Source organism: Danio rerio, chromosome 17, assembly GCF_052040795.2.
Source record: "Danio rerio strain M-AB ecotype USA chromosome 17, GRCz13ab, whole genome shotgun sequence".
Taxonomy (NCBI): domain Eukaryota; kingdom Metazoa; phylum Chordata; class Actinopteri; order Cypriniformes; family Danionidae; genus Danio; species Danio rerio.
The window spans coordinates 16,210,001-16,228,500 of NC_141037.1; the positions used below are offsets into that span (position 1 = coordinate 16,210,001).

General features: G+C 34.9%; 2 protein-coding genes and 1 long non-coding RNA gene across 4 annotated transcripts in view; 2 read left to right on the top strand and 1 right to left on the bottom strand.

The window, feature by feature from the left end:
• gpr137c (G protein-coupled receptor 137c) overlaps positions 1–1,225 on the top strand; it is a 49,777-nt gene extending 48,552 nt beyond the window's left edge. Inside the window, exon 7 of the mRNA XM_087288975.1 lies at positions 1–1,225. This exon is cut by the window's left edge and continues 494 nt beyond it. The gene's annotated coding sequence lies outside the window, so the exon portion shown is untranslated.
• A 4,788-nt stretch (positions 1,226–6,013) lies between these two features.
• ero1a (endoplasmic reticulum oxidoreductase 1 alpha) lies at positions 6,014–17,220 on the bottom strand. The gene is made up of 16 exons (NM_200350.2): positions 16,962–17,220; positions 15,634–15,753; positions 15,469–15,552; positions 15,350–15,388; positions 15,201–15,277; positions 12,708–12,781; positions 12,451–12,571; positions 11,492–11,538; positions 11,348–11,356; positions 11,242–11,268; positions 11,070–11,162; positions 10,743–10,989; positions 9,691–9,760; positions 9,512–9,598; positions 7,464–7,600; positions 6,014–6,375 (listed from the first exon to the last, which is right to left on the bottom strand). Exons 1-16 carry the CDS (start codon positions 17,049–17,051, stop codon positions 6,312–6,314), a joined length of 1,386 nt encoding a protein of 461 aa, NP_956644.2. The 5' UTR covers positions 17,052–17,220; the 3' UTR covers positions 6,014–6,311.
• Positions 16,984–18,170, top strand: LOC147833037 (uncharacterized). 2 transcript variants are annotated; one of them, XR_015513176.1, is made up of 2 exons: positions 16,984–17,486; positions 17,772–18,170. It is a non-coding gene; the product is annotated as an uncharacterized LOC147833037 (long non-coding RNA). The 2 variants fall into 2 exon arrangements; XR_015513177.1 differs by having other exon boundaries at positions 17,280–17,416.
• Positions 18,171–18,500: the final 330 nt, after the last annotated feature.

Consider the following 18,500-nt stretch of genomic DNA (forward strand, 5'->3'; position numbering starts at 1 on the left):
TTTTTGCACTTATTATGGGCCTGCGTTTCATATTTCGGGTCAACTGGAATAGTTCTAGGCCAAAATATGTCGGGTTTTTTGGCGGAGCATGTGTGTTTTTGTGTATTATTTCATGGATTTGAAGGATGTGTGAGAGAACATTCTGGATTTGTTGGAACTTGGACCCAAAGTGCACTGACATTGATGTTCCTTTATTACGTTTGCCAAAGAGCTCGTGCTTCAAGCCTCCAATGGTGGATTTCCATGCCTCGCATACACCCGCCCATTTCCCACAATGCCATGCTGACCATTAGGATTTAGTGTGTATCTACTAGGCTTGATTATGACGATTAACTCCACTCATATCTGCTAATATTTGGCTTTTGAAGGATGTTTCAAAGAGGCTTGTGGGTGATTTTGCAGTACCTGCATATTTGTTTGTCAAATCTAGTATGTGGTTCTCCTGAAATGGTGCCATTGATGAATTTTTTCCTAAACGAAAACATTTTGCACAAAATTAATGTTGAAAATAAGCTTTATATCATCATTCCTGGTTAATTGTATTTCAGGTACGCGATAGCTCAGCAATCGATGTCCTGTATGTTCCTTAAATGTCAGTTGTTTGTGTTTTAGTGAAGAAAATAAGATATATTTTTAATCCCCCCTACCCTGATTTGCTGCTCCATATATTTTATTGGCTAAAGATATCAACAATCATTTGGCTGAAGCAATCTTCAGATATGATATACGGTCAGCTCTAAGATTAAAACTCAACACGCACCTGCTTTGGTATTGGATTTCTCTTTAGTGTGTGTTGTTTTAAATTGCGTCATGCAGGGTTTTGTGTGTGTATGCTGTATGAAAAAGTGGGTGATTTTTAATTGATTTGGATGTTTTAAGTCGGCCTTCAGTCCTTGCTTTCTGTCAGCTGATCTGTAGCTTAATTGATGGAAAAGGTTACGCATTTTAATTCAATGCTCATTTCCTGACAAACCGCAAACGGGATGGGGCTTTGTATGAGATTTCCTTTTTAAAAGTTAATTTATAAATGTGAGTCTGGTCTGAAAAAATGTTACTGTCAAATTTGTCATATCAACTCTTGACTCTCGCAAAAGAGCAAGTAAGACTTTTGTTGTTTTGTTTGAGGCCATTGAATGTAACTAGTTTACCCATGTTTAGTCCATTAAAGATGTACACAAGCACTACCATAAAAAAAATAAAGTTTTATTGCACTGTTTTAAAAAAATACATGCGTATCGATCACTTTTTGATCAGGATATTCTGTATTAAGAACATTACAGCAAATTAAAGGGAGGATTTAAGCAAATAAGAGAATCGTTTTACTCTTATGTTCATTTTTTCAGCATTTGGGACAGTTCCTGGTTCCTATTGGTGTCCATAGTATAGAAAATAAAAATAAAATGTCAGCAGATCAGATATGGTTTCTTAACCAACATTCTTAATAATGTTATCTTCTGTATTGAGCATACGAAAGAAATTCATATAGGTTTGGAACAATTTTAGCATGAACTGCACATTCATTCATTCTCTTCTCGCCACAGTGGAATGAACCGCAAGCTATTCCGGCTTATGTTTTACACAACGGATGCCCTCCAGCCACACCCCAGTATTAGAAAAATACCCGTACACACTTATTTACACACACTCATATATACACTATTTCCATTTTAGCACCTATAGCTCTCTTTTTTGGAGTGTGGGGGAAACCGGAACACCCGGAGGAAACCCACGTCAACACAAATGCCAATTGGCCCAGCCGGGACTTAAACCAGCAACCTTCTTGCTGTGAGGTGACCGTGCTAACTACTGACCTGCACATTCATTCATTCTTTTTCTTTTCAGCTTAGTCCCTTTATTAATCTGGGGTCACAACAGCAGAATGAACCACCAACTTATCCAGCATGTTTTACACAGCGGATGCCCTTCCATTTTTCTCTTTAGAACTGTCAAGTGTAATTGTGTTTTGGCTTCTCGGCCACAATTGAATTTGTAGTGGTTAAATCTCATGAAGCAGCTTAAATTAGGACAGAGGAGCTTGTGAACCTTCTCTAATTCAATTCAATTCTTCTTAGATGTACATTTAAAATGAACAATGCAAATGTACAATGAAAAGCACACACAGTCCTCTCCAAAAATCACTAAATACATCCAACACTCGTGTTTGCTTAATTCCATTTAAATTCCAAATCTATTATGAGAGAACATTTCTAAATATAATCCTCCTATATACACTCACAATAATGATTTCGCTTCTTGTTTAAACTACTTATTTAAAATGAGTTGAATCGACAAGCTCTAGGTGATTTTACAAGAGAGAAGTTTAAAGGTCTACAAGTCTTTGCATGCCAACGATGTTGTTCTGTGTGGTCATGTGCAAGAAATAATTCTCCATGATTACCAGATTCAAAACTTTGTAGTGCTAAAAATCGAGGTTCTGCCTAGCCAAAGACAAGGAAAGATGACGGAACTATACAAGGCCTGAGTAATCATCAAGCAAAACAACTGCATTCTGACAGTGAACTGCACCTGTGCGGCAGGGTATGTTAACTTACATTTTTACATTTCATTCTAAGCATTCAGTGTCCGCAGTTTAATTCACCATATTTACCTGTTTTTGCTGAAATCATTGCTGCAATCAAAAACGAGTAGTGTGTATGATTCAGCATAGCGTGAACTTACCTGATATGAAAATGAGAACTGCAGAGTCCAGCATTTTTAATTAGGTCCTCACTCCATTCAGCTCTTATGATGGCTGTAAGCCAAAGATGTCTTCGAATTTCTCATCCTTCCACACAACACGACATGTTTACTATTGCAACCGGTCTTTTTTTGCAGCCACTATGATGTAGGTTGGTAATTCTCCTATAGTGTCCCCTTCACTTTGCAGGGGCATTAGGACTCACACAGACCACTGGTTAAGCGCCCTCTGCTGGTCTTACTAACACCACTTCCAACAGCAACCTAGTTTTCCCATGTGGTCTCCCATCCAGGGAGTAAGGTGAAGCTGCAGGCCCGGAGACTAGAGATGCGCGGATGGCGGTTACAGCCGCGGATAAACCGCGGATCGGGCGGATGACGTGACGAAAAATAATATTTTAATTATATTCGGGCGGGTGGTGGGCGGTTGTACTGTTTTTGTACACATAGCTGGCGCACCAACGTAAAAGCCTAGGACTGACTTCACAGAATGAGAGGAGGAATCGGATACACTAATTCTGGATGAAGTACAGAAGTCTTCATCTACAAACTTCCGTATAGACTGATCAGCAGAGGAAAATCTACTTTCCTTTTGGGAGAAACAAGGCAGTCATTCCCACGTCTACAGCACCTTGCCAAGAGAATTCTATGCATTCCAGCAACAAGTGCTGTGAGCGAGCGCTCCTTCAGTGCAGCAGGGCGCATTAGAGGCCAGGCGCTCTCGTCTGAATGTTGAAATGATGTGTCAGAATGCGTTTTCTAGGCTACAATAATAATAAAAAAAATTGTACAGTACAGTGCGTTTAATTTAGGCTATTTATTTATTTTTGTCCCTGTGCGCCAATTGGAGACGAATTTCACTGCTGATATTCTGAGTGCTTTATAGGGGTGCTTCTCATTTCTTATTTGTGTATCCTCGTTTCCTTTCCTTGCTTTCTTTCCTCGTCTTTCCACCCCTATAGGATGCGAGGGAAGGACGCAAGGAAAAGACTCAAGGACCGACTGAGGAATCGAATCAAGTGAAAAGACACGTCCTCGTATTGTTTAGCGTCACTTCAAAGCGTCAATTAATGCTGGATTTGACTTGCACGTTTGGATTAACTGCATGTCATTAAAGTCATTCTCTTTTTTCTAATAATCAATAAAGAAACATTCATTTAATAATAAAAAGGAATAAGCCATTCAAATAAAGAGCTCAGTCAGCAGATGGCGGGCGGGTGCGGTTTTAAAATTTGGTCAAAAATGTTAGTGCGGATGGATGGCGGACGGATGATGAGTTTTGTGATGCGGTTGCGGATGAAATAATAGCCCATCCGCGCATCTCTACCGGAGACCCAACTGCACGCTCAGACCTGCTCGCACAGACCTGCACTTCCAGACCTATCATTTTCTCAGACAGTGCCACCTGCTGTTGGGTTGGGTTAAGCGGCAAGGTAGGGAGACCCAACTGCTAGCAAGTAGCAACTGCAGACACGCCAGTATAAGGTTATTGATTATTAAAGCGATTCCTGAAAACAACCAGGTTTAATGGCATAAATCAATGTGGCGTAAAATATTACATTAACAAAAAATTATTTCAGTGTTTGATTTGATCAAAATTAGTGCCAAAAGATAGCATTATTTTATGATATTTACAGCTTGTTTTTATTTTCGGTGTTATTTTAAAATTCTGGGACAGTTTTCTAGCAGTGTTTTCTGGTAAAATAAAAAACAAAGTAAAAATGTTAAAATAAAATATATAATATATAAGGCAAATATTATTTGAAAGAAATTTTAGTGCCATGTAGGTCTACAGTACATTGGTATTATCTATCTGAAAGTGCTACCAAAGACAATAACAGTTTATCAATTATTAATAAGTTCTGTAATGATTACAAATAAGTTTTTTTGGAAATCAAAATATCTGCATAGGATTTCCAATATGAGCTCTCTTAGATTAAAGCAATAATAATTTGCTTGTGACTTTTTTTTTTTTTTTTTTTTCCCCCAGATTGATTTTACTATTCAAAAAGGGAGGTCTGGTCTCTGCCAACACTAATACAGTGCACCAAATGCTGCAGATATTTCCACTGTTTTTGCTCGAGAAATGGAAAAATCTACCCAACAACAATGTAAAGCATTTATTTTATTTGATGTTATTTTCTAATTAAAAACTTATTATGAATCCAATCATTATTTTTTCAGCATTTTCCTCTGCATTGTTTACAGCTTGATGACTTGTAGGACCTCATGAAAAAGTACACAAAAATAAAGTTTGTTGTGAGAAAACTACCTAGAGTACTATAATTTATTGTAAATGAAGAGATTTATTGTGTATGAAGATAATGTTCATTCCCTCAACTCAATACGAAACGGTGATAAATGATAAAAAACAAATGTCTGAAAATGTTGAATTCTATCTATTTACAAATACAATTAATATAAATACAACATAATTGTATTAAATCAAAATGTAGTATGTTTTATAATAATATAATAATGTATTCAATCATAGCGTAATAGTTTATAGTAGAAAAATAGTTTAAGTTACAATTTATAAGCAGCTGAATTCAGGTTAGTCGATCTTTCAACCAGCAGGTGGCACTGTGAAGGTCTGGAAGTGCAGGTCTAGCCGTCTGAGCGTGCGGTTGGGTCTCCGGGCCTGCAGCTTCATTATGTTGCATCCAGGTACTGACTCAGCCCTGCTTAGCTTCAGTGAGTCTTGGGCTGCTTTGTGATATGGCTGTTGTTAATTAAGTTAGATTGTTTTTACAAATTTAAGTGGAATGAAAATAAAAGAATTAAGTTGTCCACAAAAAAAAGTTGATTCAGCTCATTATATGCAGTTTAAACCATGAGCAAAACTATATTTTTGGAGTGTATATCCTCGCTATTTTTATTACATTTCGTTATGATGTTTACAGTAAAACAATGTTTTAATTTCAGAAGCGTTAAGAACATAAAGGGATTAGTTCACTCCAAACTGAAAATTCTGTTAATTATTATTCACCCTCTTGTTATTTCAATCTTCTGGACTCTCTGGTTTGTTGTTGTCTTTTATAGATGGTCAGAGAACTTATGGATTTCATCTACAATATCTTAAATTGTGTTACGAAGATGATCAAAGGTCATGAGGGTCAATCAATTAATAACAGAATTTCCATTTTGGGGAAACTAACTCTATAAAAACATTATTTAAATTTAATTAGTTAGTTTGCTCACAAAAGTGAACAAAAAAATACGACAATTTCATCAGCACATTTTACTGCCATTTGTTTGTTCTCAAAATGGTAATTTCCAAAAAACATTCATACTTAAACCATATACAAATGCCACCTTTACTGCAAAATACACTTTATTCCTCTTGAAAACCAGTTCAAGTATGTTCACGTATTAGCCTATTTTTACAGTCATCTCTTCAATATGTCAAATGCATTTTCATATTAGACACTTAATAATGCAAATTGGCTTAAGTGCTCGATGTAGGGCATAATAGTGCAGTGCAATTCAACAACAATTCATATAAAGCATCTTTCTGAATACAGTCACCTACTGTATATAACCAAACATGGGAAATGTCATGTGTTTGTGCATGTCAGTCTGGACTGTGGCTCTCTCCTGAAACATTTTTACAGTCACTGTTTGAGTTTCGACAACAACGATCTGAAGTTCTTCAACTCTCTGACACTTGTGGAGATTCTGAAAGAAACAAAAAAAGGACACATAAAAAAGACATAATCTAGCTTTTTTCTGCAAGTCACTGCTGTCGGGGGAACTTACAGTCAATAGGGTATATGCCGAGCTAGTGCTGTTCCCATGCTGATACACTTCTGGTGACCTGTTATTGTAAACTTTTTTCCATTTTATACGGTTCCTTGTACAGCATCGATGTTGTAATGTCATTAAAATACATTCAGTTAAATAAACTTTAGCATTTATTTAGTTGCTCAAGCGTAAAACGAGACAAAAAGCTGTTTACTCGCACGCACCCGTCAGAATCGGCAGGCTTACGCTGAAGCTCCATTGAATATACTGGGGTAAAATAAATGCTCATATTATAAAGATATGGCGGGGGAAATGTAATTTAATGCAGTGCTTCTTGTACAATCTGAGACCCACTTTAAATCAGATATCACTCAGCTAGTGGAGATCGCTAATTTTTAAAGAAAACAGACCTTAAACGCACCGGATTTTGCATTGGCATTCAATTCGCCGGAAGCGCTTAACCCAGGTTACTGGCATATTAAAAGTCCTATTAGCATGCTTCGGCATATACCCCATAGAACTGAGATCAAATTAAATTACAAGGACGTGCTACAAACAATACATAGAGATAGCGAGAGGTAAGTTTAGTTTTGTGTTTTATATTTATCCATCATGAAAATCATATTTCTCTTGATATTTTAACAAAGTATCACAAGCATATCTGCACTGAAAAAAAAAAAACGATTCACTTGGATTTACTAAATGTTTTTAAGGTAAGTGGTTGCAAACTATTTATAAGTTCTGAATTTAAATAAACAAGTCAAGCTGAACACATTACTAATGTAATTTGTTTGGTTAAGTTCAGCACATACAGTATTAACTGTTTCCAACCACTTACCTTAAAATCAACTTCATTTAGATTTTCTCTTTCTCAGTTATGAAAAATGTTTTTAACCATAAGTTTGTTTTTGTTTACTAAAAAATCTAACTCAATCAAATAGAGTAAAATCAAGCATTCAGAAGCTCTGCAATATATACATAAAAAAAAGAAAAGAGATATTCACAGATTTTTCATGACGTACCTTCCGAAAGCGTTGAACAAAGACACAATTTCCTGCCGACTGAGCTGAAATGATGGATTGGTGTTGCTTGTGTTGGGCATGGCCTCTATTTGCCTTTCTGAAAACAGGATTTTCAGTGCTGTTCCCAGGCCTTGGGTCTATGAGAGACATTCAGTGAGCTTCACATATCTACACTAATAACATTGTCAGTCACTGTCTTTACTATTTATTTATTTTTAAAAGTGCTGGGGTCCGTTCTTCGTACCTCGCTTAAATGATCTAAGATTATTTGGCAGATCCTGGATCTTTTAATCTTGATAACTGATCTCTCGCTAATTTGGTTCTTCAAACAAGTTCGCGAATTAGATTAGAATGTCTGGATAAACTGATCTGAGATCGGTGCGTGTGTTGTGAAGGACTGATCTATCGATCCTCGAAATCATGATCAGCAATGCAATGATTGGCTGACGGCAAAGCAGCGTAATGACATCATCTGATTAATATTCAATTATCCATGTGAGCAAAATTACATCAAATTAGCAGTAAACGGTTTGTTTAATATGACACGCAAGAACTTTCCACATTTGTTGTGAGCTGCAGGCTTTACACTTTCATTTGTCAAGACAAGAGTATTCATCATGCATTTCAATGCAAATCAATGTATTTAGTTCTACATTTAGAAAAGATTTTCTTTATAATAGTAGCCGTTTTTTAATCGGTGTAAAGAATAACTGGTTGTTTACAAAAGCATTTTCATATTGGTAAAGGCGTCTGCAACTTTTGTGAAGCATCAATCACTGGCATATTAACTATCAAAACATGTTTATGACTGCATAAATGTATTATTGCTTTAAAAAAAAGTCACATATTGTGCATTTCTATTATACACAATTTGTACTAAGCGATCTAAAAAGTTCATACCAATAAGTTTTCTCTTTGCACCACCAGATGGCAGTCTTTGTTCATTTCGGGGGTGAAGATTGCATACGTTTTATTAATATGTATAACTTTATTTATTTTATTAATGACTTTAACTTTATATATATATAGTTAAAAAATATGTACCATTTTCCCAAGTGTATATAACTACTACTGTAAGAAAATATCAGAATTCGGAACATACTTACTGTATTATCTTTGCTTGAACTGAGCCGATCTAATCCTGTTTATATGAATTGAACCTGCTCCCGATCAGGTTTGACCTAGCAGAACTGTTGCCATGACAACAACTCTCGGATCAGCTTTGAAGAACGAAACGATCCTGGATCATGTCAAATCGTCAATATCCAAATCCAGCTAACTGAGTAATCCACGTACGAAGAACGGACCCCTGGGCAAAAAAAAAAAAAAATCATGATTAATGGTATTCAAAATAAAAGTTTGTTATGGTGTGTGAATGATTGTGCATACGCATGCATATATTTGAGAAATTATTTATATTGAAATATAAAATGAATATGATTCAATTTATATATCAATTTGAATATCTGTGTAGCAAAATTGTGTGGTATAGTTTTGTTTCTATGGATTATATATACATAACTACAGTTAAAGTCAGAATTATTAAGCCCCCGTTTAGTTTTTTTCCCCCCAATTTCTGTTTAACGGAGAGAATTATGATGACAGTAAATAATATTTGACTAGATATTTTTCAAGACACTTCAGTGCAGCTTAAAGTGACATTTAAAGGCTTAACTAGGTTAATTAGGCAGATTAGGGTAATTGGGCAAGTTATTGTATAATGATGGTTTGTTCTGTAGACTATCGAAAAAACATAGCTTAAAGGGGCTAATCATTTTGACCTTAATTAGTTTTTGAAAAAATTAAAACTGCTTTTATTCTAGTCAAAACAAAAAATAAGACTTTCTCCGGAAGAAAAAAAAATATTATCAGACATACTGTGAACATTTCCTTACTCATTTGGAGAAATATTAAAAAAATATTAAAAAATATATATATTAAAAAAAGAAAAATCAATCTGACTTCAACTGTGTGTAACAATATGTATCATGTCAAAACAGACTTTTATTTTGCATGCAGTGAATGGCAGTTAAACACTTTTATATTACCTGCAGTTTTCCCCAAAGTCTGCATTTAAAGCATTCGACACAGTCCATGATGCGCGAGATGTTCTTGAAGGTGAGCTTAAAGTCTTCCTATGGTCAGGGAACACGATATGATGCATTTCACTTCTTTGAATATGTGTGGTTCTGTAACATTAATGTACATTTGGAAAAGACAAACTTACCTTCAGTTTCATGGCTTCCTTGTTATTTCCAGCAAATAGAGCAGTCTCGTCAAAATGCAATGGAAAAGACCTGCAAATAAATATTAATATTATTATAATGCTGAAATTCATTACATGACTTCACTATACTGGGTATCACACATTCCGAATTGTTGTAAATGATTTAAAGGGATAATTCAACCAAAATTTTAAATTCTGTCACCCTTTACTTGTCACAAACCTGTTCAAGTTTTTTCATTCTCTTAAATCCAAATGAAGATTCAATTGATCTTTATTTCTCCAGCGCTTTTACAATGTAGATTGTGTAAAAGCAGCTTAACATAGAAGATAATAGTAAATTGAAACCATGTCAGTCTAGTTTTCAGAGTTAAAGTTCAGTTTAGTTCGATTCAGTCGGGTTTAATTTTCACTGCTGAGAGTCCAAACACTGAAGAGCAAATCTATCGATGCACAGCTCTACAAGTCCCAATTCAATCAAGCCAGTGGCAAGGAACAAAACTTCACCAATTGACGAAATGAGGGAAAGAAAAAAAAAAAGATATTTTGAAGAATGTTGGAAACCTGTAACCATTGACATCCATAGTAGGAAAAACAAATACCAACATTCTTCAAAATATCTTCTTTTTTTCTGTAGCAACAAACAAAGCTAAGTAAAGGATGAGAAAATCCATGACAAATTTTATTTCTGAGTGAACTATCATCCCTTTAACAGTTGCTTAGCACCTCATTAAAGTAATACTTGGCGAGTATATGAAACATTTAATAGTCAAATGTAAAATAAATTTCAAATGTTAATGTCAAAATGAATTAAATGTCCAAAAAAGTCTGAAAACACAATATAATTTAGTGCCATTTTGTAAAGTTACATTAATGTGTAATCTAATGTGTGACAAAACATATTTTCCCCAAAAAAGATCAGTCATTATCAACAAAATATAAGCATTTCAAAATATACATTTTACAAAAGTTAACCAGTACAAATATTAGCTAAATAAGATCTAAAATGTGATGATTTCTATTCTAATCATCCAATGGTCTTGCAGTGCTCTTACTTGGCCACATGGAGGAGCTCTAGCAGCAGTTTCTTGTTCTGGTCATCTTGTGTGTCCTGGCCGGTGTACAGCTGGAAGGTTGAGCGCTCGAAATAAGGGAGGATTTTGGCCAGAGCCCGCAGCTCAATGAGGTACAGAAAGTAGAGGTTACGAAGCCTCTTTGGGCCCTCGCCTTTGGTCAGATCTTCATCAAACCTCTGCTGGAACTCAGAGACGTTGTGTCCCCACTTCATTTCAAACCAATTCTCTGATCAATCGAAGCAAATTCAACTATTAAACATTCTGAACAAGCTGACAGAAAAGATGAAAGTTGTAATAAAAGCTAACCATCTAGTAGGTATCTGGCGCTCAGGTGTATGTTAATACTGGCGTGCAGTCCTGAGATCAGCCTGAAGAAAGCTCGTTTTTCCACACACAGTCCTGGGGAAACAATGCAAAGACTGTCAAGTAAATCATACAGTTTTATATTATGAAATAAAACACTTATGGAGTCACTCACCCTCAAGCCAGCGGTAAAACCCCTGCCCTTTAATAATAATGATAATAATTAAAAGACAGAATATCAATTTCTAGCCAATCAAATCATTTGGAAAGCGAAATATTACCATCATCTCCTAAAGTAAAGGAAAAGAAAGAGAGAGAGGTGATTATTAGGGTTATGGTTCATAAGCATGACTTATATGACTGAACTGAATATAAATGTGATTCAAATTGAGAAATTTTCTAAGTAAAAAGTAGTAAATGCTCACCACTGTTTGATGCCAAAGGATTTAGAGGCCGATTAACTGAATATGGTCTGAAAAATAACAGAATAAATGTTATGGATAGCAGTTTTTATAACAGTCAGTGATAATTCATACAAATTTTGAAGTCGTAATTAAGGTGCAGATTATAGGTGGATTTTAATCCAGGCTGGTTTTACAGCCTTTCCAGCCTTCTTAGCTGATCAGGTTGGGAGATGACCAGCTAAAACCAGCTTGACCAGCCTAGCTAGGCTGGGAGTCCAGCCAAAACCAGCCATGTCCAGCTCAAACCAGGCTGGTCAAGCTGGTTTTAGCTGGTCATTTTTCAGCCTGACCAGCTAAGACCAGGCTGGAAATGGCTAGAAACCAGCCTGGAAATGGCCAAACCCCCTCTAAAACCAGGCTGGTCAACCAGCTAAAACCAGCCAACCAGCCTAGGCTGGTTTAAGCTGGATTTTTCAGCAATTTATTTAATTTTTATGGCAACAGTACCTCCAGCAGTGGACCCTCCACATCAAATTCTACTGGTCAGCCCACGGTTCAGGAAACATTTGAAAAACTAATCTCTTATGCACCAACATACAAGCATGCTACCAGGACAGAGCAGTGGCTTATGTATATCCAAATAAAAGAAAGATATCAAAAGATGCCTATTCAACATGTAAAGAAATCAGTGTTTTTGAAACTAAATGAAGACAGCAGAGGTCAGTGATTTATCTGAATGATTTAGCCTGACATGTTTACTGTTCCAAAATATTGTTTATTGTTTATAAATGTTTCTTAAAATAAAATATAGTGTGTTCAAAGGGGAAAAAAAGTTTTTAGTTATTTTTTACCCAGACATTTAAAAAGAATATGTTTTAGAGGAGTAATCCCAATACCATAAATTGACCGTGATATTTTTTTCAAGGGTTATCATACTATCAGAGTCTTATACCGGCCCATGCCTACGTGTGACTCCTTACTTGAAGCAGTTCTCCTCATATATGCTGTTCCAGATCCGCCAGGCCTCGGCTCCTATATAACCAGTAAAACGCTCTGGGTTGAGCAGAAGGTCAACATACTGTGATTCAGGAGAGTCCTCATCTACAGAAAGAGAAAATCTATGATGCATGAATAAAGTCTGCAGCTCTTTGCAGGTCAATGTGCACTTGCTAATTATCAGACACTTCCAATTAAAAGCAAAGCAAGTGACTGATCTAAAACTTAAACTATTGATTACCGTCCAACATGCAGAAGCGATCAGATTCATCGTCGTATTTCTTCCACTCCTGAAGAGCCTGACGTGTCTCATCACTACGAGAGAAAACAAACAAGGATAAGTAAAACATTTCTAGTATTCTTGACAAAAATGTGATATGTCCAGTGTTGGGGGTAACAAATTACAAGTAACGCAAGTTATGTGATAATAATTAAGTAATAATATTTAAGTTGTAATAATATTTACCTTTTTCATTCATCCATTCATTTTTTTTGCTTCAGCTTAGTCCCTTTATTCATCTGAAGTCACCATAGTGGAAGGAACCGCCAACTTATCCAGCATATGTTTTACACAGCGGATACCCTTCCAACTGCAACCCAGTACTGGGGAAACATCCATACACACTCATACACTACAGACAATTTTATTCATTCATTTTCTGTTTGGCTTAGTCCTTTTATTAATCAGCAGTCGCCACTGTGGAATAAACCGGCAACTTATCCAGCATATGTTTTACTCAGCGGATGCCCTTCGAGCTGCAACCCAGTACTGGGAAACACCAATACACACTTGTTTACACACAAACACTACGACCACTTTTGTTTATTCAATTCAGCTATAGCACATGTCTTTTGGACTGTGGGGGAAACATGGGAAGAACATGCAAACTCCACACATCCTTCATGCTGTGAGGCGACAGTGCTAACCACTGAGCCATCGTGCCGCCCTTAAGTTCCTTTTTAAAAAATTAAATTAGTTAACTAAAAAAAAACATTAATGTAGTCACGTTGAATCAGGCACTTAATGTGAGAATTTGCTCTCCAGAAACCAAGATGGCAGGCCAGAGCTTTATATTTCTGCATTAGAAGTGTCCTCATTACTCTGAACACATTCAAGAAATGGAAAAGGGTCTCAATAGCTGCATTTCCATCCACCTGGACATTTTGGAATTTCACATAAAAAAAAACCTTGGATGGAAACTCCAAGATACATTTAAAAATGCACATAACACAATTATGAGTAGGGTAAACTTTGGAACGCATTAACTGAATAAATTCCAGGATGCGCATCAAAAAAAGTCATGTGATGCTTTAACAGATTACGTATAACAAAAATGGTGGAAAGTGACAGGTGTGTTTGGGTGGGCGATGAGTAGGGCCAGACAGAATCTGCAGACATCTTTTGCTATTTCTGCGCAGGATTTTGTGCACAATTTGCAGATTTATGTGGAATTATTTTTGGAGTATCATAACTAAAAACTTAATATATGAAATGAAAAATAACACCTGCAAATTCAATTAGATCCACTTATTTGGTAAACAAAGCAAGTCTCTCATACGTTTCTACTTAAAGACAGAGAATATTATTTTACAAACTTTATTGTAAATTAATCATATTAATATTTTCATATTAGTCAGTAATATTACTGTAGTTCATTTAAAAATGGAATTAATTCAAATTTACACACAACTCCACAAGTAAATAAATGGACTCAATGATAGGTTAAATATCTGCGTAATTGTGCATGCACAGATTTCACATGGGCTGAACATTTTTAAATGTTACATATGAGAAAGAAGTGACGACCATCCTTTATGGAAAACATTAGTGGAACACGCAAATCTTCCAAGAAGTGAAAATGTAACAACTATACAGAATAAAATAGCATTTGGCTACCAATAATACAATTACTATTACTATAATTAATAATTCAAAATACGTAACTAGTTCAAATCTTTTGTTAATATGATTAGATAAAGATACCGTAACCATGAACCTATCACTTTACTTAATTTCTAAAGTGTAAAATTATATTATATAGAAAAGACACGTACAATAGGTGGACCTAGCAATACTTCCATTTTTCTTTTTAAATTTGGTGTCAGATTATCAGGAAGTAACGGTTTTGTTCTCTTGAACTCAATGGAAGGAAACGTTGCTTCATTCCCAAATGTTTCATGCGATATTCCAGTTTTGCGCATAAATTTAATTTGCATTGCTGAATGAAAACATGGCTAATGGACATTGATTTTACTTAACTAATAACACAAAAGTAGCTAACACATTGCTTTAAACCTTCGTTAATATATATATATGGAATGTATAGCTCTGGGGTCAGAAAGTTCTCTGAAGATAACAATGTCCTACATTATTATTTTATGTGTTTAATAATTTTTTTTATGTGGTATAGAAGGTTATGCAGTGCATTGTTAATTACTCCTATATTTAAAAAAAAAAAAAAATATATATATATATATATATATATATATATATATATATATATATATATATATATATATATATATATATATATATATAAGAAAAAAAAACTTGCAAGGTCTAAAAGAGATACAGGTAAGAAAATGTAACGTAAAAGGAACGTAATGCATTACTTTCCATAAAAAAGTAACTAAGTAATACAATTAGTTACTTTCTTGGGGAGGAACTCAATATTGTAATGTGTTGCTTTCCCCAACACTGGATATGTCAAGACAAAGTTCAAATGTGTTTTACCTCAGAGAACCATTGACAGCTCCAAGCTTCTCCGCCTTCTCGCATTCCTCAGTATCATGACTAGCCTTTTCTGAATACTGTAGAACAAAAATATTCAACATCCACCTGCACCAACTTAAACGACATACACTCTTTTGACTTTTTAGTACCTTATAACTGCTGGATTTGAGGCCCTCTGGTACTTCATCCTGTATAGAAAGACATAAGGAGCCTATTAGTATTACAAGACGCATAGAAAAATCCAAAATAACAATATAAAAAAGCTCACCGGAGAGCAAGGTTTCACAGCGCAGTATTTGAGTCCACACTGGCTGTGGTCTGTCCAGAATGGGCAGCCGTTGTTTAGATTAACCTACGGTAAGGAGGAGTGTAATATTAAATATTATAGGTGAATGCATAAAGAATTAATAGATATTTTCGGCAATAAAATCACCTTGTAAAACCGGAAGTAGTCAGATGACAGTAGTTTCTGCAGTTTGGGAAAAATGTCCTTGTTGTTGAACTTGTCGATGGTCTCAACATCACAAGCACAATCATCGAGGGTCCCGGTGACCTCGATATAACAAAACCAATCAATTAAAGCAACAGTAAAGTGATCAGGTTTATTTATCAGTCACAGAGCAATCTAAAATTAAAAATACTGTGATGGTATCATCATATGGTGAAGGTTTCAGATGGTAAGACTATACTACTTTGAAACATACTGTAGCAGTCTGGGATGGACTACCCAAAAGTCTCTCTGAGGAGTTGGAGAGGATCTAAAAGCGATGCTGTCTGATAATATGTCTTCCGATTTTAACTTTTCCAACACTAAGTGAAAGACGTGAAGAAGCCACCAAACATACTCTCATTAAAATACTCAATACATCACCGCTGCACTGTTTCCTGCCTAAGGCTCCAATGTTATCCTACCTTCTTCGGCAATACAAGACATTTGCTATACACAGAAGTAAAACTAAACATCTCTTCCTCGTGCTCTAAAATTGTTGTATAACTTTAATTTTTAGTGTCTGATTGTTTTTTAATTATTGTTTTTCTATCATGTTATATATATATATATATATATATATATATATATATATATATATATATATATATATATATATATTAGTATTTTTATTAGTCAAAGATTGATTTGAGTGTGTGTTTGACGCAATCAGGGAATTGTGCTGCAATACCCCGTCCTGTTAATTTTTAAATAAACTAAACTAAATGTGTGGGTTTTGTTTTATTATAATTTTTAATGCCGTATTAATATACAGACAGAAGGGAATACAAAAATGATTCAATATTTGTGCATAGTCACCGACTTGACTTTTCTGGCTACTGATTTTTATTGAAAAACATGATTATTATAGTTATCAAAAGATGTAAAAAATCTTACATTTATTTCAGATTTTACATGCCAACATTGTACTAAAATGACTAAAATGAAAAAAAGAAAATACCATAAAAATAAATGAAACATACCTAAATTAAGCATGAAAACAATAAATACGCATATAATAACATCTTAGTGATACCACAGTAGCACTGTTTTATTTACAGGTTTCCTTTAAACGTTATGAGAACATTTATCTGACAACATATCTGATTGATTACTTTTATTTTGCCTATATTCACCATAATAATCACATGGCAGGTATGCTGCATGACCAAACTATCATAGTTTCACATAGACCAAATATTTCAGCATGATACTGTGGTCATTTAATGCCCTTTATTTGATTTCCAGTGTGACTTCAACGTAGTGATTCTCACCTGGCAGAAACACCTGTGCGCAGCGGATCCTGCTGTCGTCACGTGGACACTAGTGAGAAAAAGCCCCAACAACAGAACGCAGGTTTCCATAATTCGGCATAAATGTGTATTTTCAGCGAATGTTTTCTCCAGCCTTCACTCTGCTGCTTTCTCGTTAACGATGTTTGTGTAATACGCAGTTAAAGTGAATCACACGTCGCTGTAAGACACGTTCACTTCCGATTCATTCATCCGCTACGTGATGTACGTGACTCTGCTGCTGCGATGTGACACAAACAAAACAATGAATAATCGGGTCGGGCGCGCATTCATAAAGCATTTAGTCAGGAAATATGCTTTATTTTACGTCCATATAACTGTCTCTGGGAACCTGCAAGGCTGGAGTGTATCATCAGCTCCTCTATAATCATGCACTCGAGCTGAACCAGGAACTCCTTCCCTTGGAAAAAACTGACGTGGTTGTCCACTAGATGTTGCCAAAGCATTAATTCTGGTGTTTAAGTCTCTCATTTGGGGAAATGCACAGTAAGAAGTTTTCTTTTAGGTTCCTAGGTATGGATGGTTATATTTGGCCAAAAATCATATTTGCTACATTTTCTTTTTGTTTTCCTTTTCTACAGCTGAAACGTTGAAATTATTTATCTTTAGTTTTTGCTGTGTAATCCTGTTAAACAAGTTATCAGTGTAAGTGTAACATATAGCAAGGTGTCACATTCATTCATTTAGCTTTATTTTTTGATATGTTACTGTTTAACTATTTATCAAATTTAACATATATTTTATTATAGTATTGGTTTATTTATTTCCCAGGGATGGGTTGCGACTGGAAGGGCATCTGCTGCGAAAAACGTGCTGGATAAGTTGGTGGTTCATTCCGCTGTGGCGACCCTGGATTAATAAAGGGACTTAAGCTGAAAAGAAAATGAATGAATGAATTGTTTTATTTAATCTATTGGCTATTTTCATGAGTGTGTATTTATTCAAGTAGCTATGTTTAATATATTTTGTTTATTTATTCATTTAATTTGGTATTTTGTCTTCCTGTTGTAATAAATATGCCAAATTCATTCATTTAGCTATGTTTTTTCATATGTTTTTGTTTGGTTATTATTTATTTATCTAATTTAACATGTATTTTATTATAGCATTGGTTTACTTAATCTATTGGGTATTTTCATTGGATTTTATATTTATTAAAACATCTAAATTTCATATATTTGTTTGTTTGTTTATTTATTTATTATTTTTTTTAATGCAGTACATATATTTTTTTCTTCATGTTATAATATTATTTAATGCTATATTTGCCAAAGTTATTTAGGTATTATATGTTATTGATTTGGTTATTATTTAACATATATATTTAGTTGATGCTGTGAAATATTGGGAAATCCTGTTAAACAGGTTATCAGTGTAAGTGTAACATATAGAAACATGTTTTAGGTGTCACATTCACTCATTTAGCAATGCTTTTTTCCAAATGTTTTATTTTAGTTATTATATATTTATCTAATTTAACATGTATAATAATATTGGTTT

Bases quoted from the DNA above. Each gene is read 5' to 3' on its own strand.
- ero1a (NM_200350.2), bottom strand. From the start codon at position 17,051: ATGGAAACCTGCGTTCTGTTGTTGGGGCTTTTTCTCACTAGTGTCCAC. The intron at 15,553-15,633 runs GTGATTTTATTG...TCCTTACCGTAG, and splicing joins ACTACTTCCGGTTTTACAAG to GTTAATCTAAACAACGGCTG. The intron at 15,389-15,468 runs GTGAGCTTTTTT...CTTTCTATACAG, and splicing joins CTGTGAAACCTTGCTCTCCG to GATGAAGTACCAGAGGGCCT.